This window comes from Mustela putorius, unplaced genomic scaffold (assembly GCF_011764305.1).
Source record: "Mustela putorius furo isolate JIRA1106 unplaced genomic scaffold, ASM1176430v1.1 tig00001215_pilon_pilon_pilon, whole genome shotgun sequence".
Lineage (NCBI taxonomy): Eukaryota > Metazoa > Chordata > Mammalia > Carnivora > Mustelidae > Mustela > Mustela putorius.
Window position 1 is genome coordinate 2392666 of NW_025421638.1, and position 26813 is coordinate 2419478.

Here is a 26813-nt window from a genome sequence, read left to right on the forward strand (position 1 = left end):
AAATCCTTATTGGAATAAGTTAGAATGAATGAATGAATAAATAAATATTCATTCATCCAGTCCAATCTGCTGTCAATGTAAATATTGCTTAGGTACCCCACATATAAGTGTTCCTGGAGACTGTCCTGCTCCTTGTAGGACCTTTCTCCTTGGAGAATTTATCATTTTTAAGACAGTGGCACTGAAGTCTCCAAGGAACACAGAAGACCTCATCAGTGACTGGAAAATGAAGCAATGAAACAATGCTGTAAGTGGAATGTTTCTCCCATGTGACAATAACCAGCCCCCTCTTCAACTCAGAAAGAGTGTCTAGACAGCTCGCCCACCAGTACCCACTGCCGCTCCTCTAGGAAACTGGTCTCCTTGGACATCTTCCAACACCCTCCAGGAAGCCAAGGCTCTGTGTGTGTATGTGGCTTTTAAAATATATATTTATCTTTTAATTGTGATAAAATATATATGACAAAATTCACATTTTAAAATGTATAGTTCAGTGACATTAAGCACCTTCATTAAGCACAACATTAAGCATCTTCACACTGTTGTGCAAACATCACCACCATCCATCTAAAGAACTCCTTTCATTTTGCAAAACTGAAATCCTGTACCACTTCCTAAACCACTTCCATGGGATATGGCAAATCACCAATTGTGAGTTAACTTGATTTGGGCAAATAGCCAAAAGCCATTTGGCGGAAAGACTTGAAAATAGGGTTAAAAAAAAAAGTTGAAAAAGATTTTCACTTAAAAATGCATGTGACCAATTCAAAAGCATCTGGAGGAAAAAATACATCTATATACTTATTATACCATCATTAATAAACTGCAGGGAGAGGAAACATGGCTTGATTTATCATATAAACAAAAAAAATTGATGAATATGAGCTAATATGCATTTTCTATCACTTTAAGGAGAAATGTAAAAAAAAAAAAAAAAAGGAGAAATGTAGACAAAATTATGTTTGGAGTATTTAGATAAGACTTTTTCAAAATTTTTAAAACTATACCAGAAAGGGAGTATGGTACATAGTAAACCAAAGAAACTTAGATCTCATTCCCATGTTCAAATACTTCAATTTACCTCAGTAGTTCAGTTTCGGATTAAGAAAAGTGACTTCTGGTGGATGAGCTCCATGATAGATATACACACCAGATTTTACAATTTTGGCTCTTCTGTTTTACCTGCATTTTGCAGAAATATTTTTCCTGAAAGTCAATGATGCTCTTATTTTCCCAAACAATGAATAACATTTTAAAGATTTTAATCTTCTCTTTACATGTCTCAGATATCCCCCCTCTTTCCACTCTCTCATAAATATATACACACACCAACACAGTATATATCTTCATATTTACAGTGAGATAATTTTGAAAGCAACAAACATTTGGGGTGGGGGGTGTGGATAAAACTGAAACCTAAGCTAAACTTAGGAAGAATTTAATTGTCCTGGAAATCCTTTAGGCAACTGTTATCCTAGTCAGCACAGGTGTTTTTGTTTGCCAGCAATACTAAAAGCAAGGATAATTTCCAGTAAGTATACAAATGGTGATTTTTCATAACATATGTGTAAGAAAGGAAATATTTTCTTTGATATAGAACACGGAAATGCAAGTAAATGTCAGATGCCTGGATAGAGAGGACACCAAAATGCCCGTCCAGCTTTACCTTGGTTTCTAGATGGTCATTTCCTCTTTTATTTACTTTGTAATTCATTCAGCTACAAAAACAACATTTACACACAAAGTAGATGCTCAATAAATGTTAAAGCATATAGATCTCTATTCTGAAACTTTCATCAAACTATTTGTTTCCAAAATTCTAAATTACTTCCACATATAAATGATTCTGAGTAATGAAAATATTGTATTAAATATTTATTCAGTACAAAAACGTTCCAGGGACTGTTTTAGGTCTTGAGAGTGCAATAGTAAGGAAAAATCAGATGGGATCCCTACTCTCATGGAACTTAACTGGAAGAAAGACATCCAACAAGTACACAAATAAAAAACTGCAAATTGTGACACATGATACGAGAGGAGCTACAAGGAGTTTAAACATGGGATATCCTGGGAGGCTCCCCTGAGGAGGTGACTTCGAAATGAAATCTAAAAGTTGAATAGAAATTAATTAGGCTAAAAAGACAGGATAGTGTGTGAGAGATTAAGGGGAAATTATTCCAGCAAAGGTCCATGAAGAAGCTTATGAAAAACCAAAAGCTATAACTGTTTATGCAACTACTTGAACAATACAGATAGAAAATTATGATATACTACCAAAAAACAGGTACCATGTAACATTTCTTTTTAAAAACGTAAATGAGCAGCTAACTCTTTCCACTTACATATGAATATAAATGTGAAGGTTATGTCAATTTCCTCCTTCTTAGGTAAGATGTACAGCTAGAATCACTGAAGGTATATGATAACATTCCTCTTAAATGTATACATTTCAAGTAAACTTAAGTTACTATAGTTCATATTTCTCCTCGTTGTATACAGCACATTCTCCAAATCAATGATTGCTGAGTTAAAGTTTTCCATGGAGGAATTTAACACTGTATTTGTGTTTATTTGTATTTTGTATTTTTTAATTTGTATTTTGCAAATAATCATACTAATAATGACAAAGATGATAACAAGAGTAACTATCATTCCTTATATCAGCTTACTATTTTTAAGCAGATATCAGGTAACTAGAGTTATCATAATTTTATTTAAGAAATGAGGCCCTAAAAGTTAAGTACTTTCAAGGTCCCACTACCAGAAGTGGCGCAGTTAATCTGTACACCCAACTGCATCTGACTCCAAAACATTTGCTTGCTTTACTCATAATTATGCCCAACTCCTGACAAAGAATCACTTCAAAAATCACTTGTGCTTCAGAGAAACTTGGGTGTCATATTCGGACATGAAAGGTTTGCACGTTTTCTTTTCCCTCTCCTTCCCTCCTGCTCTCCTTCCTTTCTTCTCAAAATAGGATTTTGTTTAAAAAATTTTTTTTGGCTTTTTATCAGTGGGATGCCTAGTAAACTTTTAAATATAAAATTTTAAATTTTTTGTTCTCTCATACTTGATCACTAAGATGATATCAACTGCATAAATTATAAGCCCTTGTATTATCTAAATATCCATAAATCTGGAGTAAAGTTAGAACCATGAACCAAAGCATAGTGTATTTTCACTGATTCTAAAATCTCATCAATTTTAAGAGATATAAGAACTTCCAACTGAACAGGACACAATGCCAAGAAGTCACGGTTAATAAGAGATACTCCTAGGGGCGCCTGGGTGGCTCAGGGGGTTAAGCCTCTGCCTTCGGCTCAGGTCATGATCTCAGAGTCCTGGGATCGAGCCCCATATCAGGCTCTCTGCTCAGTGGGAAGCCTGCCTCCCCCTCTCTCTCTGCCTGCCTGCTTACTTGTGATCTCTCTCTCTCTCTGTCAAATAAAGAAACAAAATCTTAAAAAAAAAAAAAAAAAGATATTCCTATTTCAGAAACGTCCAAAATGTGGGCCTTAGAATTGATGAAAATGGTAGCAAGAGGCTCTAAAATATTTCCTCTCCAGGGTGGGTATTGTATGTCCAGTGAGACTGGTCCTGGGTCCCACGTTATGGATGCCACACACTCAGTCACCAGGCATGGAAAGTCATAAAACTCACAGTCCCTGAAAATTAAATCAAAGCAGAATATTTTCTTCTTTATTCTTATTTCTCTGGAAGGTATTCTCCATTCAGTAAAAAATGAAGATTTCCGTGAATAATTTGGTGATTGAGAAATAAGCTTGGTGCATTTATCGTCTACACTGTAAGTTAAAATAGAATTCTAATAACCTTTGCCCTGACAAATGTGACTCCCCCTGTATGTCTGCTGTAACCCCATTCTAAAAAGGGACAACATTCTGTTCTTCAGCTGCCAAACTTTTTCATAGCACTATATAAACAGTGACCAAAATTGTTAAGGGGTAAGATTCAATTTCTAAAGTAATTTTATAAATCAAAGTATTTTAAATGTTATATTCATAGTTCTATTTCTATTTGAGTACATGTATTTTATTTTTCCAAGTTTTTATGTTAATACCCTCTAAAATATTGCATTAAAGCAGACAACCTCAGATTATAATGCACATATTAAAAATAGATCAGGCTCTTGAAGCTTTCATTTCAGAATAACTTAAGTTATAAGTATTCTTAAAGTTTTTTAAAGGACACAATATTGTCATAATCGATTCCATTTCAGGACACGTTTTTCACTAAAGCTGGCTATAATTGGGCCAATTTTACCTATGTAAAATACAATTTATATATATAAAAGTATATATATATATATCATATATATAAAATACAATTTATAAATTTTTACAATTTATCTATGTAAAAAATGCATAGTCTTACAATCTTCATGTGCTTTTTAAATGAATAATATACTCCAGATTTCTTTTATTAAAAATATGATATAGACAAAACCACTTTGGGATGGGTTGTGCAATTTGTTCACAAGAATTTCTAATAACATATAGGATGTATGATAAATTCATGGTAATCCACGCTGAACACACAATAGAGTGGACAAAAAGGGTAGACACTAGCGGCTTTCTAGACCTACAGGACATCAGAGCCAGACTGCTCCTTCTTGGGAATAAAGGCCCAAGGTCACAATACAAGCCACAGCAGAGACCTAAAGTCATTTCCTGGCTTCAAACCCAGTGTTCCACCATTTGGTTACTTTGGAGAAAATAGCCAATTTTTATTGGTTCCTGAAATATTGTTATTATGATCAAAATTTCTTCCTACTTGTTTCACTGTTCTGCTCTTCATGATGAAATATAACCTCCTTAATATATGATTGAATACACTGAAATGCGTATTCATTAGTATGTGCTAGAATACATCTACAATCTCTCAAACGATTTTTTTCGTTACAGAGTTTGCTAGAGGGGTGAATGGGTTTAGAAGGGAAATCTGCAGTCACTCAAAAGTACAAAATAAAATAGGATAGCCAAAGTAAGATTAAAGACTTTACATTAAGTGACATATTTGCCAACAAGGAACTTAATAATTAAGACATACTGTGCGAGGGGCACCTGGATGGCTCAGGTGGTTAAACGTCTGCCTTAGGCTCAGGTCACAATCCTAGGTTCCCTCTCCCTCTGACCAACACCACCCCCAACTGCTCACGCTTGCTTACTCTCTCAAATAAATAAACTCTTAAAAAAAAAAAAAAAGACTTAATGTGCTAGAAAAATATTAATTTAGAAGCCTAAATATCTAAAATTCAATCACTGTTCTGTAGTTTGGTTTATCTCTGTCTTCTAAACCTCTATCCAACCCCGAGAGTGCATTTCTTCAACTGGGACCTTTAGGGCATGCCCAGCCCAAGGCCGGATTTTGGATGGTCTTTGCCTTTAAGGAATAGTAAGCTGTAGCTTAAAGTCACAAGACTTCAAGAAAAGAGGTTAAGACAGACACTTCAAGATAACTCTCCAGCTTAAAGGAGCAAGAAGCCCATTACTTAAACTATTGCCAGCAAGAAAAAGCTATTCTATGTGTTTAATGAAATAAAACCTCAAACAAGATCATTAAAGGCAGATGTAGCCAAAGAAGCTAGATTTTGAAATTTCAAGTTCTAGCAGCATTTCTCCCAGCTCTACAACTTAATAGCCTCAGAACCTGTATAGCTTCTACATCTACAAAACTGGGATAAAACCTACTTCACAAGCTGCTATGTGAAAGATAACATACAGACATAATACTAGAGTAAGACCATTTTTCCCCGTGATGCATTAAGCCACAGTGTAAACTCCGCTGAGACTGTCAATTCACACCAGCAAGACTGGTTGAAAAGTCAGATGCATGACGACCAAGCAATCACTCCTGCAGTTGATACATATAAAATCCACCCATGACATAATGTGTTCGTATTGGGTTTGACCTCTGACCGTCTTTTCCTTTTTTCTTAACCCCCTTTGTCAGTTTTTTGACATCCATTCCTTTTTCTCTCCAATGGCTTCTTCCTATCTACTCAATCTATCAGAATATGACTCCTCAATAAGAAAAAATAATTTAAACAGTTTTTAATAATAGGACAAGCTTCTTCAAGTCATAAGTAGGATAAAACTTACCTGAACCCTAAACTCCATAGAACGAAGATGTCCCCATCAGAGTTTTTTCCACACTGCCCCAAAAATTAACTGGGTACTTGCAAATTTTCTGTAAGTCATAGACACAAGTAACTGGTCTTGTTTTTTCCCCCATATCCCTAAAGTTCACCTTAGTTCCTAGCACAGAGTAATTAGGGGATTATAAATCAAGTGAATTGTAAAGGGTTGAATAAAATTTTATCTGCACTACATTAATTCAACAAGAAAGGAAATTACTTTGACTATTATATCCATTTATAATATAAAAAAACATAAACAGATATTTCTGAATCTAGTCACAGATGCAGGAAAAGCTTCTGCCATCTGGTTTATAGGTGAAATAACTTAATGTCAAGTATAATCAGATGTATGCACTTGTCAAAAATATAAAGATTTCCTATTTTGAAGAAAATGCAAAATTAAATATAATCTTTAATCCTTTTGCATTGGAAGTCTATTTCATGTCTACCTTCATTCTTAAAATACAGCATCAAAAAAAAAAATCACAGATTACTCAACAGAAGAGCTTACAAGATAACCAATTACTTCTCCTGAATAAATTCCTCATAGTTAACTTCACTGAATGTGGCAATGGGTTTCACTTGAAACACACACACACAAAATTAAAATTTACAGTAAGGAACATCAAATCTTAACAATGATGACATATATATGCATACAACTCCAAAGCAAATAAATGCTCGCAGGGCACATTCTCTAATCATAACTGCTTGGATTAGGTTTATTTTTTATAGGCCGTTGCTAACACAATGGCATGCTTTAAAAGGTTCTGTCAAAGAGAACCAACTAAAAAAAACCAACTGTATTAAATCCTTTTAAAAAATCCTGCCTCATCCAGCTCACCACCACAGGGTAGCAGTGACAGTCCCCAGGGCCAGCGGCTCACCTCACTGAGGCCCAGTTAATCCCCAAAGAGGAGACAAGTCTTCTGAGAGCACAACCTTTAGGAACTTCTTCCTGATGCTTTAACATCTCTTTCATATTTCTTATTTTTTTGTACCTGTAAGCTTATTTCAACAAATAAAAAGAAATGTATTTTTTTCTTTCTTTTTTTTTTTTAAGATTTTTATTTATTTATTTGACAGAGATCACAAGTAGGCAGAGAGGCAGGCAGAGAGAAAAAGAAACAGGCTCCTGGCTGAGCAGAGAGCTTGATATGGGGCTTGATCCCAGGACCCTGGAATCATGACCTGAGCCGAAGGCAGAGGCTTTACCCCACTGAGCCACCCAGGCACCCCAAAAGTAAATGCATTTCTTTAACCAGAGAATATCTCCATCCAACTCAGAAGACACTGCTACATAAGAGACACTCATCCTTCTTAAATATAGTATATTCACTAAATATTATACAATTTCATTTGTCAATTATACCTCTCTCTCTCTCTATATATATATATATATACACACACACACACACACACACATTATTCTCTCTCTATATATGAGAGAATAAAATATATGTGTATATTATATTCAGGGTAATCCTGTTCTTAAAGGTCTAAGGAAAACGGAAGAGCTTCTTCTGTAGAGAGAGCTGTTATAGGAAAAAACAGTACTGTCAAAATACATTTACCAGCGTGCAGAGTCTCTTGCAATATGATAAGAATAAAGGACAAGGGGTGATGGAGAGGAGAAGGGAGTTGAGGAAAATTGGAAGGGGAGGTGAACCATGAAAGACTATGGACTCTGAAAAACAATCTGAGGGTTTTGAAGAGGCGGGGGGGTGGGGTGGGAGGTTGGGGAAACCAGGTGATGGGTATTAGAGAGGGCACAGATTGCAAGGAGCACTGGGTGTGGTGCAAAAACAATGAATACTGTTACGCTGAAAAGAAATAAAAAATTAAAAAAAAAAAAAGAATAAAGAATGTTATTTTCTCAAGTAGAGCTTCTCCCTAAGTCAGATTCCAAAAATAAGTCACCACTCTGAACTCACACATTTATTACTTTGGGAAGCACAAAGACTAAAATGCATCCTAAGTTTTCACCAAAGGGGGAAAAACTTGCTGGTTGGGAGATGGTGTTTGGTTAGATTAAACAACTTTGTTAAATAGAAAACATACACATTTAGTCTGTGTATGAAATGTATAAATGCATAGAGGGGGTGGGGGTGGGCTTGAACTAACATCTGAAAGCTTTTCTCAATATTTTTATTTTCAGGAACATGTTACCGAAAAATTTCACTGTTAATAGTAAGTGGTGATAACAAGAAGGTGGTTTTCATAGCCTTTGAGATGTCCACTCATTCTCCTTATAGTGTGGCAGAATGCTGCCTTTATAGATTCTTGTTTGGGGTATGAATAACTGCTGAATTTTGTTTTGTTCATTGGTGGTTGGTCCCCCAGGCAGCTGTCTCATGGGGAGGAGCAGGGAGGAGAGGTTTCTGCTAGTGTCCAGTTGAAAACTGTGCAAATTCATTGAGGTGAACAAGGTCCACTCAAGCTAACACTGCCTAGGGGCAGAAATCCCATGTATCCCATACTGATACAGAGTAAAGTTGCTACCTGGCTTTCTTTCAAGGTAGAAGTGTTACCTTCTGCTTATAAAAGTAACAGATGACTGTAAAATGATTCAGATAGCATAGGAATGAGTAAGGTAGAGAGTGTATGTACATCTGCAGCAATCCCATCCTCTCCGAGATGTGTCAAGGGTTTGCTATAACCTTCTCTCAGGCACACTCATGTTATTATATTTCCTTCAATTTTAGGATTCATATTTTAAATTTTCACATCTCTGGAATCTTACACATCATAAAGGGGATACACACAGTTACAATAGTGTTTGTCTTACTAATAATCATGCCACACAGCTGTTGGAAAGAATAAGGCAGCCCTGTAGGTAGTGACATGGTAGGAGTGCCAGACAAGTTAATGGAAAGGAGAGAGCATATGCTATACTACCATTTATAGATTGATTTTTAAAAGATGTACACTTATATGCTAGTATATGCATTTTCCATTTCTAGAAAGAATCACAAAGAATAGGTAAAATTTGTCTATAAGGGAGAGGGTAGAAGGGGAGGAAGGGATCTTTCTTTTCATTGTATACCGCTTTCATCGAAGTTTGTATTTTACTTGTTTAAAATTAATTGAGTCATCAAAAAGCAAAATGATACTACATATTACTATGGGTTCATGAGCATGAAGTCAATATATAAAGTCACATACAGGGAGCATGCATACCAAATTCGTTACAGTGTCTGCCCCTAAGAGGGAGGGAGGGAGAGGAGTGGCCTGATAAAGGAGATCATATGTAGCTATGAAGTTTTAATCCTCATAAAATTTTTTAAGCAAATATGACAGTATGTTAACATTTGTTAGTGATGGGTGGTCTGTATGTGAGTGTGATATTATTCACTGGTACTTCTTTAAATTTTGTTCAAAGTATAAAAATTGAAATAAAATCACATCTCATGGATACTACTCCAGAGCCATCAGAACTTCTAAAATTAGGGGTGCCTGGGTGGTTTTCTTAGCTAGCATTATCCTTCAGCTCAGATGATGATCCCAGAGTCCCAGGAGTCCTAGGCTCCCCACTAATGTGTGCACTCTATCTCAAATAAATAAATAAAATCTTAAAAAAAAACTTCTAACATTATAAAAAACAACAATGCCAAACAGAGGAGATAACGAGCGACTGGCTCTCTAAATACAATGTTAGAAGGACTATGAAGCTGTATAACCATTTAAGAAAATGGTCTGGCAGTTTCTTATAAAACTAAAAAGAAACATGTATTTCATGAGTCAGAAAATTAATCACAGTTATTAACCTAAGAGAAGTGAATGTATGTCCACAGAAAGACTTGTACAAGAATATTTATGGAAGCTTTATTCATAAGAGCCAAAAATTGGAAAGAGCCCAGATGTCCATCAGTAAAAGAACAGATAAACAAACTAGTATGTCCATATAATCAAATACCATTCAGCAATAATAGGAAGAAATAATAGGAGCAATAGTAGGGAGGAAACTACTAATACATGCAATTCCATGTTGATGGCACTCTAAAACATGATGCTGATGATAGAAACCTTACACAGAAAAGTGCATACTCTGGAAATCAATTTTATGAGGACCTACAACAAGCAAAACAAATCTAGGGTGGAAAAAAAACCCAGAACAATGGTTGCCAGGGAAAGAAGGATGTTAGAAGAGGTGGGAGGCTGATAGAAAGGGATGAAATACTTCTAAGGCTGACAGTAATGTTTTTCATCTTGAGAGAGATTAGGGTTGCCCAGGTGTATCCATTTGTCAAAATTCAGTGAGTGGCTACTTAAGATATATGCACTTTATTGTAAATCAATTTTGCCTCAAAAGGAAAAATAATCTGTAAGAAAATAGTGAACTCTCATGAATGATATGCATGCTGGAATATTTAGTGGGCAGTATTCCTAATTACTGCCCGCAATTTACTTTGAAATGCATAAAGAAAAAGATGGATTGATGAACAGATGAAATAAAAGGTGATAAAAACAAGTATAGTTAAATGTTAATGATAGAATCTAGGTGTTCACTATAAAATTCTTTTAAATTTTCTGTATGCTTGAAAATTTTCATAATAAAATTGTTGAAAAATAGTTAAAAATTACTTCTAGCTATTATTGAAAACACACATACACATTATTTTTAGCATGGATCTCTGTCATTACACATCAGTTTACCTTATCTTTATTAAGCCCAGAAATTTTAAAGAGGATTTTATGGACATTAATATTAAATTTCTCGGACCATCCTATAAGAGACCATACTTAAAATAAGTAAATACTGAGCACACTTCTTGACTTACAAATATGAGACTATACTGCATATAAGACTGGCTTCTAGGAACAGCCTCTTCTCTGCTCCACTCTACCCCCAAAGAGAATGCAGCATTCTGCCACACTATAAGGACAATGAGTGGACATCTCAAAGGGTATGAAAACCACTCTCCATATGCACACTGTCTCTCTTCTGTTTCCTCCTTCCCTGAGGTGATGTAAAGCAGACCCCTTCGTCCCCTCCCCCAGGCCATTGTACCGCTTGTATCAGCTGATGGCCAGCCCATGAAAGGGGACAAATCTGCTCTCTGGTGCAGATGCTCTGCCTTCAGTTCAGGTGCTGTTAAGTATTCATTAGGTCAGCCAACCTCAAAGGGTCATTATAGCCAAGCTGATGTTCTTAGGAAGTTGGGAAGCTGGGAGGAGAATCTGGGTGGAGCAAAAGGAATCCAGGGTTCAGTACAATTTACTGGAATACTGCAATGGGATTATGCTCAAAGTTCCAGCTAGAATTCAAGCTTTTCTTCACCTATTTGACTAGCTCTACTATAGTACCTTGTGTCTCTGCGTGTATGTGGTATCCACCATTCAGGACATGAAGTGAAGGAATGACAGCTGTGTTGGGGGGATGTCTCAATCACAACATCCATTAACACCATCCACAAATTTTAAATAAACATCACTTCTTATCTTTTTTTCCCAATGAATCATATATTGAGTACCTCCTTCCAAGTCAAAACAAATGCTTTCTAATCAAACAGACTTAAGGTTAGGGTTAACCCTAACCCTTTGCCCCTATTAAAGCAGCTTAGTAAGACCACAGATCTCAGGCTCTATTAGCTTCCTTCACCAGAACATCTGGATGCTGAATGTTGAAGCCTGAAACTAGGTATAAAGGTGACATGATAAGTCTTAGTATTTGTCACTATGTGACATTCCATATTTCCTGAATCTACAGATTGTTACAACAGACCCCAAAGTGACCCTTTTCTTCACTGTTTGTTATATGGGTTGTCAAAAAACACAGCTTGTCAGATTTGGGTTTTCCTAGTAAATTGAATGACTAGATGTTTCTGCATTATATAAATAGTCTCCAGTTTTCTGTTTATAATAATAATGTATAAGAAAACAATAATAAAAGAAGAATTGTAGAACTGCTAAATTACTGAGTTGCTATTTCCTTTAAGATTTTCAGTAATCTCTACACCCAACGTGGGACTCAAACTCATAACCCCGAGATCAAGTCACATGTTCCACCAACTGAGCCAGCCAGGTGCCCCTTGAATTGCTGTTTTTATCATTCTTACCTCATTTGAAGGAATTGTGGCAAAGGGTTTGATGACAGCAGCTAATGGAATCTGAGCTTGCTTGGCCATATCTGACGTGCATGGGAAACAGTATGTTGTGCAACGAATGTATCGAGGACTAGCATTGCCTGAAATGTGTAAAGGAACACACTTAAAATTTGCTGAGAAGTAAAATCTGCCCTGAAGTATTTAAATATTTATAATTCTAGATAACACATTGCCTTATTTGTATAACTTTCTTCATGATTTCTAAAAATAGTATTATGCAATGCTACAACCTATGTATATATTTATATTTATTGAATGTCTACTAAGTTTTAGACACTGTCCTAATTGCTTCCTTGTAGAGCTTATGTTCTTACAGAAGATACAGACAATAACTATTAAACCCAATGAATGAGTAAATTGCACAGGTCATTACAAGGTGAAAGTGCTATGAAAAAAGCATATCTGGTTAAGGGGTAGGAGGAGGCTGACTGCAACTTTAAACAGTTACAGAGTGGGCCTTATTTAAAAGGTAACATTTGAGTAGACTCCCAGGAAGCAAGACACTCAGGCAGGTGGCTGGGGGCAGGGCATGTCCGACCTGGTGGAGCAGTCACGAGAGGCCTGTGTGGCTAGAATGGAGCACATGCTGGGTACAGCAGCCAGTGAAGAGTTCAGAGAAGTAACAAACATTATGCAGTAACCAGAGGAGAAATGGTGGTGGCAGGGACCAGGGACCAATAACCAGAGTTACTGACAAGTGGCCATATCCTGGACATAATTCGGAAGTACACTGATTGTTGATGGGAGTGATGTATGGGGTGTGAAGATGGGAGGTGGGAAAGAAAGAGAAGATCGAGAATGGCTCCAAGGTTTTTGGCCTGAGATACCAGAAGCATGACGTTGCCACTAATTGACAAGAGAAAAGCTGCAAGAAGGGAAGAGGTGTGTTAATGGGATTGTGGGCAGAGATCAGGAATCTGGCTTTGGACATGTCCACCTTGGGAACTCTGTAACAACTAGATACGTGAGTCTAGGCACTGGGCTGAAGATACACATTTGGGAATTTTCTATAAAGAGCAAACTAAAGCCGTGAAACTACCTTAAAACCACCAACGAAGTAACTGTGACCAGAGAGGATGGCCAAGAACTAAGTGCTGGGTCCTCTAACATAAAGAAGACAGAGGAAAAGAAGAAACCAGTTAAAGGACTGAGAAGGTTAAAACAAGGAGCATCTGGTGTCCGGGAGGTGAAGAAAGTACACAAAAGCATGTCCTCTGTGCTGTACTGCTAGATCAGCAAGACCACAGGATGTACGTGCCATTTACAGTGACATAGATGGAGCTAGCGAGCCATTACACTAAGCAAAATAAATCAACCAGACAAAGACAAACACTGATTTCAGTCAAATGTGGGAGTTAAGAAACAAAATAAATGAGTAAAGGGAAAAGAGAGAGAGGGGCAAACCAAGACAGACTTTTAACTATAGAGAACGACCTGAGGGTTGCCAGAGGAGAGGTTGGGGGGACAGCGGGTGAAATAGGTGATCGGGATTAAGGAGGGTCCTTGTCATGATGAGCACCGGGTGTTGAATGGAAGTGTTGAATCACGATATTGTACACCTGAAACTAATATTACACTGTATGTTAACTGGGCTTTAAATAAAAATGTAAAAAAAAAAAAAAAGCCACCATTGGAGTTAACAATATGGAGGTTGCTAGAGACCCAGAGGACAGAGTTTTGGTGGAATAGGGCCTGGGGTGGGAAGCCTGCCTACAGTGAGTTTGAGAGAAAAAGAATTGGCAATAAGCCTTTCAAGTTGTGTTGCATTGGGGAGCAAAGAAAAGAAGGCTAGCTGTAAGGAAAACAGGTCAAAAAAAATTTTTTTTTATTATTTAAGATAGGAGAGTATAAAGAGAGATAATGATGACATAAGAGAAAGAGGGAAGGCTTATTGTAGCAACAGACTAGAGCAGGGCACAGCAGGAGAGGCTGGCTTCTGACTGGAGCACAGATCATTCCTTTATGGCCAAAAGCAGAAAGGCAGAGCACAGGTGCACATTAGGGCAGGGGCTGATAGAAGGGTGAGAATCTGTGGAAGCTCTCTTCTGACTGCACAATTTTCTTAGAAAGGAGGACATAAGAGCAGTTAAAAGAAAGGTTGGGAGAGGTTGCAGGTTTCAGGAGGAATGTGAAACAGTTCCTAAGGAGAGAGGAAAAGTGAAAGGACTCGGGGAAGTACAGTGTGCTGGGAAGCACGTGGTCCTGCGTTTACGGGGTGGGCAGCAGGCCGGGCTAGGAGCCTTCCTCAGGCCAGGTTTTGCCGCATGGGTGGGCCGAGAATGAGAGGAAAGCTGGACCTCAGAAAGCTCAGTTTCTTCTGTTCAGCTTTAACCTATTACTGCCAGATTCTACTTTTTAAGACCAGCTAGAAATCTGCATTTTTACATAAGATATTCCAATTTTATATAATGGCAACTACTTCAAATAGAAACAAAACAAAATATTGTGCACGACAAATTGACATGAATATAGGCTGAATCCAGTTGTTGTTGGTACCATGTTTCTGCCGTTGTCTCTCGGAGCCTCTGCAGCAGAGCCCAAAACTGGATTCATAATGATGACAGTAATTGCCAGCATATTAGGCATCATTTTAAGAGATTACATGTGAACTCACTTTAGTCTCACAATTGCCCTATGAGACTGATACCCTTAAGACCACATTTTACAGAGGAGAAAACTGAGACATCAGGAGGTTAAGTGACATGCCAAAGCTTAAGGGGTGTAGAGTAAATGACAAAAGTGGTATTAGAACCCATTATAATTCTTTGCTATATCCCAGATAAGTTGGGTCCAGGTTCTGAAGGATGAGGAGTTAAGATCAAGCCTTCTGCCGATGGGTAATGAAGGGACATCTATTTTTTAGCAAGGGCAATACAATCACATAAACACTTGAAAAAACTAAACTACCAGACACTGACAGCATCTGGGGTCAGGAAAACATTAGAGACAGGTAGACTGGTCATCACAGAGTCCAGGTAAATACTAACATGGGGTAAAACAAGAGTCTTGGCAGCACAAATAAAAGAAAAACAAATATTAGGCAATAAATGTAAATACGCTTGAACCCCTGTTATTGTTAAACATTTCACATAACTTAGACAAAAAAAAACTTAGACAAGATCTTCCTCATTAAATCACACAAGACTATAAAATAAGAACTTTACACAGACTGTGAAATAAGAATTTTTGAATATTTTAAAGTGTATTTTAATTTTTCTTTGTACTCAATTTTTACTAGCCAAAATTACTGACAATATATTGAAACTGAGTGTTTGTTCTTTAAAGGGTTTTTAGCTCTTGACAGTGAAATATGCATATGGATGAGCTCATAAGGGACAAAACAAACTTCGTTTCAAGAAGATAATACACACAAAGATAAGATTTCTTAAAAGCCATTGAGAATTTGTTTGGGACACCCGACTAGCTCAACCAGCTAAGTGTCTGACTTTTGATTTCAGCTCAGATCATGATCTCAGGGTCCTGGGATCAAGCCCCAAGTTGGGTTCCACACTCAATGTGGAGTCTACTTGTCCCTCTCCCTCCCCCAACTCATGCTCTCTCTCTCCCTCTGTCTCAAATAAATAAATGCATACATACATAAAGTCTTTTTTTAAAAAGGCACTGAGAATTTGTTTTTATAAACAGGAATGCAAAAGTGGGGCATGAAAGATATGGCTACAGTAGATAACTTAGCAATCTCAGTAATTAAGAATCAAAACTCATTGCAATAAAGAGTTTTAATAAAGAGTTTTATGGGAAATCTGACTGGAAAACATTCAATGAATTAATCATCCAGCAAATATCTAGGAAGCTAAGCCCCTGCTAGAGGCTTAGGGACAGAGGCAAGTGAAGCCTCAGGCTTCAAAATCTGGTAGGAGAAAGTGATAATAAAAGCAGATAACTGGAAAATGGCATGGTAAGTATCACAGAGAGCAAATTCACTAAGTAGCCCAGGGAGGCAATGAGTCAGCCACATGAATCAGAGGTGACTATGCAAAATATATGGTACTTGAACAGGGTCTTGCAGGATAGGTAGAAGTACAGAATCAAGGGACGAACTGAGTCTCAAATTAGATTCTGTAGCCAAAGAAATAATATATATATATGTATATATATATATATAATTTTTGTAGGCAACAAAAACATTATTTTTTAAGTAGGTGTTTTCTTATTGGAGTCACTCCTAACTAGCTGTGTAGTTTTGGGCAAGTCACTTAAGTTCCTTGGGCCTTAGGGCCCTCACATCTTTAAAGTGGGAGAGATAAACCAATGAAGGCCAAGGTACCTTCTGCCTCTGTGTTCTACTTATGTCTGTGAATTTCTGCACATGTATGAGATTTAGGCTGCATCTGGAAATTTCACTAGTAAGTATCAGCTGATTAGCCAGGCCAGACAAAGGGGCTTCACAGCACAGGGCCAATTTCAGGGCTCCATGGCAGGCAGCTCTCTCTCCTTGCCAAGGGTTGAACTGCGGGAGAAATGATGATGATCTGGACCTTGCCACTCCACTGATCCTTCCTTTCTCTTCCTGAGCCTTCCATGCTCTTTCTTTACATCGGCCCAATGATCCAGTAATTCCACTTCTAGGGATACACCCAAAAGAACTGAAAGCAGGGACTCAAACAGATGCATGTACACCAGTGTTCACAGCAGCCACGTGGCTGCTATGGCTACTCAAAGTAGCAAAATATCCTTCAACAGATGAATGGATAAACACAATGTCTATATATGTAAAAGCGAATATTATTCAGCCTAAAAGAAGAATGAAATTTTGATACATTCTATACCATAGATGAACCTTGAAAATATTATGGCAGGTGAAATAAGCCAGACACAAAAAGATGAATATTGTATGATTCCACTTACATGACCTAGAATAGGCAACTTCAGAGACAGAAAATAGAATAGAGGATACAGGGGCTGTGGGGAGTGAAGGAAGAGGGAGTTATTGTTTAGTGGGCACAGAGTTTCAGTATAGGATGATATAAAGTTCAGGAAATAAGTAATAATGATTTCATCATGTATGATTTGGCTTGCCATAAAGAATGGAATAATTATATATTCCTGGAAAGAACAAACCTGCACAAGAACAGAGGATAGCACACAGAGGATAGCTAGTAGAAATAAAGCTCAGCCTTTCCTCATCCCAGTTCAAAATTGGAAAAACAGAACCCACATGTTAAAGAATCTGCTGAAAAAAAAATAATAACTGGGGTTAGAACCAGGTATGCCAATTTTCTCAAGTGTTCAATCCACTACTGCTCTACTCATGCTATCTTGGCTAGGTTTCTAATGTAGTAAATAAGGTAAACCAAAGTAGGGTATGTACTAATTTAACCCCATAAACTAAAATAATTTTCTTAAACTGATATATTGAGCTCTACCTCACCAGAAACTCTCTAGACTGCTGCAAGTAGAAAATAGAATGCAGTTGATAATACATTCTCAGTTCTTGAGTGATAGATGGCAAATTGATTCCCATTATCACTTTTGGAGAGGTTCCCCATCAAGGATAGCATTACTGAAGGGTGTCAGTGTATTTACTTTTAAAAAATGGTGAAGACTTTCAAAACCTCAGTGAAAAATACTATTGACAATAAATACCTTGGTCTTGTATCACACAATCTGTAGTGACCAGGGGAGGGACCTGGCCTCTGGAATTGGTGGCATAGACTTGTCCTCCTCTGGTGGCTCTGTCATTCTCGATCACCTGTATCTGATATAAGATATCAAGAACAAGTTAAAATAAGTTAAGACTCTTCCAAACATCCCCTCCCTCCCCCTCTTTCATTATTCACATACACACAAATAGGCATTTTCTAAATCCTTTTAGTTCATTTCAGACCAAATTCTCACTGAGAACCTACTTTTGAAACATACAATTTTAGAGCAGCAGCTGCTAAATTCTCTTCTGTAATACTCTGAGTTCTGACCCTTCAGAGAACTTCATTTTTATTCATTTTTTTTTATTGGAACCATAGATAAGCATTAAAAAAAAAGATTCTGGTAGAAAAAGAAATTAAAAATAGCTTTTAAAGAAAACACCTTTTATAGTTAAAGGAAAATATACAAAGCTAAAAATCATTAAATTCAGAAGAAATGATTTACTATACAGCCTAAAACACCTTAACTTTTTTCTTTAAATCCCTCTTGACCCTCAATTTGCCTTTCAGGTTCTTCCACCTCACCCCTGCTCCATGAGACAGTAAAAAAAACAAACAATACAGTGTTCCCACAGGGAACTTGACTATTGTATAGATATAAGAAAAAAGTCCCTAAGGGTTTTGTCATCTAATTTGGAAACACTTCATATGTAAAGATAACAATTTGTCTTAAAAAAAAAAAGATAAAAATTTGTCTTTTGTTGTAGTTGCCTAGGGATGAAAATAATAAAATCCAGTAGCATGGAGTTAGGAAGAAAATAATAAGGCAACCTAATAATTATCTTCCTCTTTCCCTTTATCTCCTCCTTGCTCTCACTTCTCTGTCACCAAAAAGAAAAGATCAGAGGCAAGGGGTTAAAAAAAAATAATAAGAAGAAAGTAAAAAGAGAAAAAAGAAAGAGAGATAAATGAGCAGGTGCCCAGAATACACTACCCAGCTTTGGAGGATATGTCATTTTCTATATTCCTAAAGAAACTAGTAATATGAAAATTGTCTTCCCCCAAACTCTGAAATGTTACCTTCTCCATTTTGCCCTCCCATCTCATCCAATCCAGGCCTAACTGGCACTGATATCATTGGTTTTTTGGTATATCAGAGGTAGATTTAACATGCCTTTATATCCACACATTTCTGTTATTTCTAATTTCATAGGATTTGAATTTATTAAATTAAAATATACAGAATATGCTCCAACCATAACTATAAGATGCAGATGAGACCAAAAGCTACCATGGACACAGACAAGACACAAACAGAAAAATCAAAACACTATTATTATATCCTATATTTTTATCCTAAGCTTTATCTGGTTCCTTCAAAATTGGAGAACTTTTTATAAAATCAACATTTAGGGTAATCATCTCAACCAATGAAGTGTCAAACATGAAACCAAATTAAAAGCCATAATAATCTGCATATTGAACATAGTTTCCAGACTTCAAATAGATTATATTTCCTAAAAATTTATTTTTAAATTAGTTGTTTCCAACTTAAAAGCACAGCCTCCAAAGAAACAATGTTGTATGTGGTAATTATATTTCTAAACTAGTTCACATCTTGGCTGTAATACTATAAAGAGAGTAAGAAATATTAAAACACTTCCAGTAATTTTTTTAAAATATAGGTTATTAAGTTTTTAAAATTTACCTCAAATGGATGTTCTCAAAAACAGGCTTGGAGATTTAACAATACACAGAAATTTCAATAGAGATTTTTACAATGACTCAGTACATACAGGATTTTGATTTGATGGCAGTGACTCTTGATAATGCCAAAGCTACCTCAGAACATATAGATTATTTTTCCTTCAGAAGACGTGCAACTAGAGTTACTTTTGTGCTTGTCTGCTAGGAAGAGTATTATGGAATCATAAAATAAAATCAGGAAAGAAAAAAAAGATTCTCTTGAGATAAAGGAACAAGAAAAGTAAGGGAGGAGCAAGGTCAGGAGAAGTGTGCACACATCTGCTTTAAGACAGGTTGCTTAAAGCAGAATTATCTGAGCTTCAGGTGAGACTGGGGGGACAGGAAGAGCTCCATTTCTGAATGGTCCTCCTGCAGATACAGAAAGACAATGACGGAGGCGCCTGGTGGCTCAGTGGGTTAAAGCCTCTGCCTTCAGCTCAGGTCATGATCCCAGGGTCCTGGGATTGAGCCCCGCATTGGGCTCTCTGCTCAGCGGGAAGCCTGCTTCCTCCTCTCTCTCTCTGCCTACTTGTGATTTCTGTCTGTCACATAAATAAAATCTTCAAAAAAAAAAAAAAAGAAAAAAGGAAGTGAGGAAGAGTTTCAATGGTGATACCAGTTTTATCATTCTTAAAATATGGATAATACCACCACCTGAAAGGGTTGGAGTGAGCACTTAACTCAGGACTGGCATGTAACAGGAATTCAATAAACATGATTTTACAGCTTTCTTTCCAGAAGGAAGAAATTATTTAGTCAGTTAAAGCATGTCACTTTGATAGAACATAAACAGGCTCCATCTGGCATGGCTATTTAATTACTTTTATTATAAAAATAACACTGGACTGAATCTGTATATATGCATTTTAAGGGTCTTGGATGAATCACATCAATACTGCTTGTTGGTTTTGTTGTTAACCCTCACTCATTCATTCATTCAACAAATATATGAATGTATACTATGTACCAGGCTGTGTTGTAGCTCTTGGAGACACAGTAGTGAACAAAACCAAATTCTTGACCTCAAGAAGCTGACATTATAGTATGAAAGACAGGCAATCAATAAATGTATAAATAAGATACATCTATGTCAAGTACTACTAAGTACTGTGGATACAGAGTGATATGTATAAGGGTACCAGGGAGACTGGGATGAATGAGGACAGGAAGGAAATGAGGACATGAGCCATGCACTGCATATATCAGGCAGAGGAAATATCAAGTGGAAAGGTCTTGAGGCAAGAGTACACTTAGCATGTTTAAGGAATAATAAGGAGGCTGGTGTGGCTGAAGCAAAGTGATGAAGAACAAGTCAGACAGCTTGTATGTGTGTGTGTGTGTGAATGATGAAAGGCATGGCAGAGCCGGGGTGACAAATAATGTAGGCTCTAACAGGCCACTGTAAGAACTGGTGTTTAACTAGAGGAATACTGGAGAGTTTTGTTCTGAGTTGTAGCATGAGCTGGCTTCTAATTTGAATGGATCATCCTTGCTGCTGGGTGCAGGCTGGAAGATGAGGGAGACAGGAGACTCTTACAATAATCAAGGTGGACAGATGGCTGTGGCTTGGACCAGGATGAGCACAGAAGGCAGGACCGGAACCAAAAGAATTAGCTAAAGGACACTGTGCAAGAAAGAAACAAGGATGACTCCAGGATTTGGGGCCTGAGGAACTGGAAGGATGGGGTTGGAATCTAGATTTCAGGGAAACATCTTGAATAGGAATATCTGCATCTTCATTTAAAGCCATGAGAATGGATGGGATCACCTATAGTAGCGTCTCTTAGTGTGCCTATGAATCACCTGGAGAGTTTGTTAAAACACAGTTTCCATGGCCCCTCCCCTAAAGATTCTGAGTCTGTACATCTGGGTGGAGCCTGCAAACACGAATTGCTAGGGAGCTCCCAGCTGATGCTGATGGTACCATCCTAGGAGCAGCGCACTTTGTGGAGTGTTGATCTACAGAGTAAATGTCAACAGAGAAAGGGACAGATCCAAAGACTTACACTTTGGGATGCTTCTAACACCAGGAGGTCAGAGAGAAGAGGTGAAACCACCAAAGTTAGTAAGAAAGAGATAAGCAAAGATGTAAATAAGTGGTGGCATCCCAGAAGCCAAATGAAAAAGTGTTTCAAGGAGGATGGAAGGAGCAGATGTATCAAAGTGCTGCTGATCTGTTGAGCTACATGAGATCTGAGAACTGACCATTAGATTTGGTAAAGAGAGGTCACTGGTCACCTCGACAAACATAGTGTTGGTGGGATTGTGCTGATGAGATCTAAACTGGGATACGTACAGCAGAGGAGTGGAGGGGATAAACTGAAGACATCGAGTACAAGGAACTCTGCTGGAGATTTTTTTTTTTTTTACTATAAAAGAGCGAATAAATGAGAGGAAACTGGACAGAGAATTGGGGAAGGGCCAGAGGAGACCTCTTTTAAATTCATGAGGAAAGTTATTACAGGATGTTTCTAGTCTGCTGAAAATGATCTAGACAGTGAAAAAGTGAAGGTTATCTTCAAGCAAGTATAGATGATGCAGGAGAGAGGCGATATGATGGCCAATTAAAATATGTCAACGTGGCTAGGCTGTGGTACTCGGTTTTTGGTCAAACACCAGTCTCGATGTTGCTGGGAAAGTATTCTCTTAAGTGTCTGACATTTAATCAGTAGACTCTGAGTAAAGTAGACCCTCCATAATGTGAATGGAACTCATCCAATTGTTTGAAGTCCTTCAGAGAAAAAGACTGAGGGATCCCGAGGAAGAGGGAATTTTGTGTCCGGATGCCTTCAGACTTGGGCTGAAAAATCAACTCTTCTCTATGTCTCCAGCTTGCTGGCCTGCCCTGCAGATTTCAGATTTGCCAACCATCACAACAGAGTGAGTGAATTCTTTTTTTAAATTTTTTTTTTAAGACTTTATTTTTTTGACAGAGAGCATGAGAGAGCACTAGCAGGGGAAGCAGCAGAGGGAAAGGGGAAGCAGGCACCCTGCTGAGCAGGGAGGCCCATGTAGGGCTTGATCCCAGGACCCTGAGATCATGACCTGAGCCGAAGGCAGAGGCTTAACTCACTGAGCCATCTGGGCACCGTAAGATAACTCTTTTGATAGAAAGACAGATTGAGGGTAGGGAAGGAAAAAATGAAACAAGATGGGATTGGGAGGGAGACAAACCATAAGAGACTCTTAATCTCACAAAACAAACAGGGTTTCTTGGGGGAAGGGGGGCTAGGGATAGGGTTGTTGGGTAATGGACATTGGAGAGGGTATGTGCTATGGTGAGTGCTGTGAAATGTGGAAGCCTGATGATTCACAGACCTGTACCCCTGGGGCAAATGATATATTATATGTTAATAAAAATATTTTTTAAAAAAAGAAAGATAGATGATAGAGATATATACACATATATCCTGTTGGTTCTGTTTTTGTTTTTGTTTTGTTTTTTGCAGAACTTGACTACTTTAATACAGGGGATATTTGCTGAAGGGTTGCCCTTGAGAGGCCATAAGGGATCTACGAGGTGATGGCCTTGGTTGGGAGTATGAAGCAGTTCATCCACAGTTAACAGAAGGGAAGGGGGATGAATGGGCATAAATGCAGGGATATGTGATGGTACAGCATGCAGAGGTTCTCTTTGGATTGCTTCTATTCTCTCCATGAAATAAGAAGCATAATTATCATTAGAGAGTCAGAAAGGGGAAGGCAGTGAGAGGAGTTTGAAGAAAGAAGAAATAATAGTCACCAGGAAAATGGGAGAGACAGTGGAGCTGGGTGATGGCTTTCAAACTTGCTACACATTAGACTTAGCAGGGAAGTTTTGAAAAATCCCAATGTCCAGTCCATATCCCAGCCTAATTAAATGAAACTGGCTGGTGGGAGCAGGCACCAATATCTGTATAGCTTCAGCAGTGATTCTTTTGTGCAGATGGGTTTTAGAATCACACAACTATAGGTTCACCTTAGTTTAGTGTCATGAATTAAAAGTGAGATCAGTATGCATGGTGTAATTGTTCTCAAGTCACAGGTGGCATCTGGGGTATAGGCACGGAGCAGCTAGAGTACTGGTTTAACAACAAATGGGATTTTTCTTTTCTTTTATTTTTTTTTAAAGATTTTTTTTATTTATTTGACTGAGAGAGAGAGATCACAAGTAGGCAGAGAGGCAGGTAGGGAGAGGGGGGGAAACAGGCTCCCCGCTGAGCAGAAAGCCTGATGTGGGGTTCAATCCCAGGCTCCTGAAATCGTGATCTGAGTCGAAGGCAGAGGTTTAACCCACTGAGCCACCCTGGCACTCCCCAAATGGGATTTTTCTAAGTGAATTCAGTGGAGGGAGTGGGGCAAAGGAATTGGGAATAGAGGTTGTAAGGGATAGATTTATTATCATGGATCAAATAATCAAAGCTGCATAAGAGAAGTGAGAAAGATGAAGGCAATATAAGAGATAAAGTAGTTAAGTTATAAGTCCTGGTGGGTGAATCATAATCATCTTTGAGTCCTAAAAGGAATGAGCTAAAAAGATAGGAGGCAGTGGTTGGAAAATGAGATGCTTTCAACTGAGAGTCTGAAGTGTTCAATAATTGGTAATCTCAGGATCTATGGTAAGACTACGGATAACTGAGGTGGGTTGGATAAAAAGAACACTGAGGACAAAAAGATCAAGAACTGAAAAAGCAGGGAAATGAAAGCTTCTAAAATAGTACAAAAATAGTACTGGAGAAATTAATGGTGAACCTGGAGTTAAAAACTTCAGAGAATGAAGTGGAATGACCCAGAGGGTCTATAGATGTTACAGAGAGGAAAGAAACAAATGAAAATGATGGATTCAATGTAAAAATATTATATTCCTTTAACTAGAATAATGACATAATATTAAACTATAAAAGTAAAGGCTGGTAATATAATTATCAATAAAGGCACTAAGAGTTAATCAAACTTAATTTCTAACATGTTATAAGAAGCTCTATGAGAAACCTTCAAGTTTATATTCAAATAAATATAGAATAAGTGGGTAGATCACAAAAATAACTAAAATCCTCTATGCTCTCTGTGCTTTTTTCAAGGACTTTACAACTCCTCCCATCCAGAGCAAGAGTCTTATCTTTCTACTCCTGGACTCTGGGGAGATCTTGTAACTTGCCTTGGCTCAGAGAATGTCACGGAATCGGCAACGTTTTAGTTCCAAGCCATGGCTCAAGAGGCCTTCCAGATTCCTACTTTCTGTCTTAGATCTCTGCCACAGCTGAGTGAACGAACCCAGGCTAGCCTGCTCAGTGACATGGCCCAATCAGTCCCAGCTATCAGATGGGTAACCAAATAGCAGTCATGAATTATACCATCTGTACTTGGCTTGGTACCCAGCCCCCTACCCAACCAAAGGTATATCCACGTTCTAATCCTTGCAATCTGTGACTATTACCTTACGTAGTAAGAAAACTAATTAAATTAAATGTCTTGAAAGAAGGCCCTCAGTCTGGATTATCTGGGTGGGCCCTGAATGGAATCATGTATAACTTCATAATAGAAAGACAGAAGGAGTTTTGAGATGGACGCCCAGAGGAGAAGATACAGAGAAGCGGAAAAGGCAATGTGATGACACAGGCAGAGATTAGTCATACAGCCACAAGCCAGAGAGTGCCTGTAGCCACCAGAAGCTGGAAGAGACAAGGAATGGATTCCACTAGAGAGCCTTTCAAGGGAGCACAGCTTCAGACTTTTCGGCCCCCAGAACCATAAGAGAATAAACTCCTATTGTTATAAGTCACCCAGTTTGTGGTAGATTTGGCACAGTAGCCACAGAGAATTAATATAACATCCTAGACCATTCAGGCTCCAGGCAAATGTCCAGATGACCCCAGATGTACAAGCAAACCCAAACCAAATCCATCAAGCCTGGCACAGATTAGCAGAACTGCGCAGAGAACCCGCTAACTAATGAGGATTAATAAATAGCAGCTATAAATTACTAAGTTTGGTGGTGGTTTGTTACATAGCAAAAGTTAGCAAAAACAGTAGCTCTTTGGGCTATCTCTAACTCTTTGTACTCACGTTCATAGAACCACTTTAAAGACCTAGGTTATCGATTTCATTATTATTCCAAAAGGACTATAGATCTCTGCTCATTGCTAAAGACTTGCAGCTTTTCCTGAAGCAGGGCTATATATTCCTACCCGAACGACCCAGGGCTTTATCATGACCTGCTTTGGCAGAAGGCATGTGAGTCGTTGTGACCACAACCACTCAGATGTATCACATCTGAGTGAAAACCTTAAGAGCTATCGCACCTTTTGGTCAGCTCTCTTTTCTCCCTTTCTCATGATAACAACATGTCCCAAGTACAGGCTGCCCCTTCATGCTGGCTTCTGGAATGATAAGGGCACACACAGCAGCACCTAAAGACAAGTGGCAGCTGCTACAGCCTTCCTGTAATCTAAGGGATTATGGTTGTAAGCAAACTGGGGATTGTGCATTATGCAGAATAACATAATAAAAAGCTGACTGATAGAGTTACTAAAGAGTAATCTTCCAAAGAAAATAACTTGAATGGAGAATTAAGTTATAGCTCTAATTTATATGAAACAGTTTCTTTTATTGGCAAAATGTAAAATACTTGTTTTCACTTTCAGTGGGTATCTTATTCTTATTGAAAAGCATCCTTTATTTATCTAAACTAGTATGTTTGTATGCTCTACTACTTACTCATTGAACAATCAATAAATACTGCTAATATAGGCTAATATAAATGTCAATAGTATTGCCAAGTTTACGTACTAAAAAAAAATCTCCATAGGCTTTCTGTCATGGAGACCCCCACTATGCCATAACGTAGCCTCCCTTCCCCAGACACAGAAAGAAGGAAGCCTCTATGTGATGGGTATAGTGCTCCAGCAATAAAGGACAGGAAAATGCTAACAAACTGAAGTTTCTGAGACAGTGAATGAAGAATGGTCCTTTGTGAGGGGGACGATGGGAGTGAGAGAGAGCACTTACTGGGCTGGGGATTGAGTCAGGATCCAGCTTCTTCTGGAGTTGTGGTGGACCAGCCAACTGCGCAGGACCTCCAGGGAAGCCTCCCGGGTAGGAGAGCTGCCCACCTGCCATCTGGGGACCATAGCTGCCTGCTTGGGAAAAAAGTTTAAAAAGAAAACTATGAGAGACTGTGAACTCTGAGAAACAAACAGGGTTTTGGAGGGGAGGGGGATG

At 38.0% G+C, this 26813-nt stretch overlaps 1 protein-coding gene across 4 annotated transcripts in view; it reads right to left on the bottom strand.

Annotated features, from left to right (window-relative positions):
- Positions 1 to 26813, bottom strand: part of SEC24D (SEC24 homolog D, COPII coat complex component) — a 105929-nt gene that overhangs the window by 57665 nt on the left and 21451 nt on the right. For 3 of the 4 annotated variants that reach the window (XM_004748006.3, XM_004748008.3, XM_004748005.3), the window contains exons 6-8: positions 26601 to 26731; positions 17869 to 17980; positions 12217 to 12344 (exon numbers count right to left, since the gene is read on the bottom strand). In XM_004748006.3, coding sequence (XP_004748063.1) covers positions 12217 to 12344; positions 17869 to 17980; positions 26601 to 26731 — 371 coding nt within the window. The remainder of the gene's footprint in view (positions 1 to 12216; positions 12345 to 17868; positions 17981 to 26600; positions 26732 to 26813) is intronic. The other variant, XM_004748007.3, reaches the window with a different exon arrangement.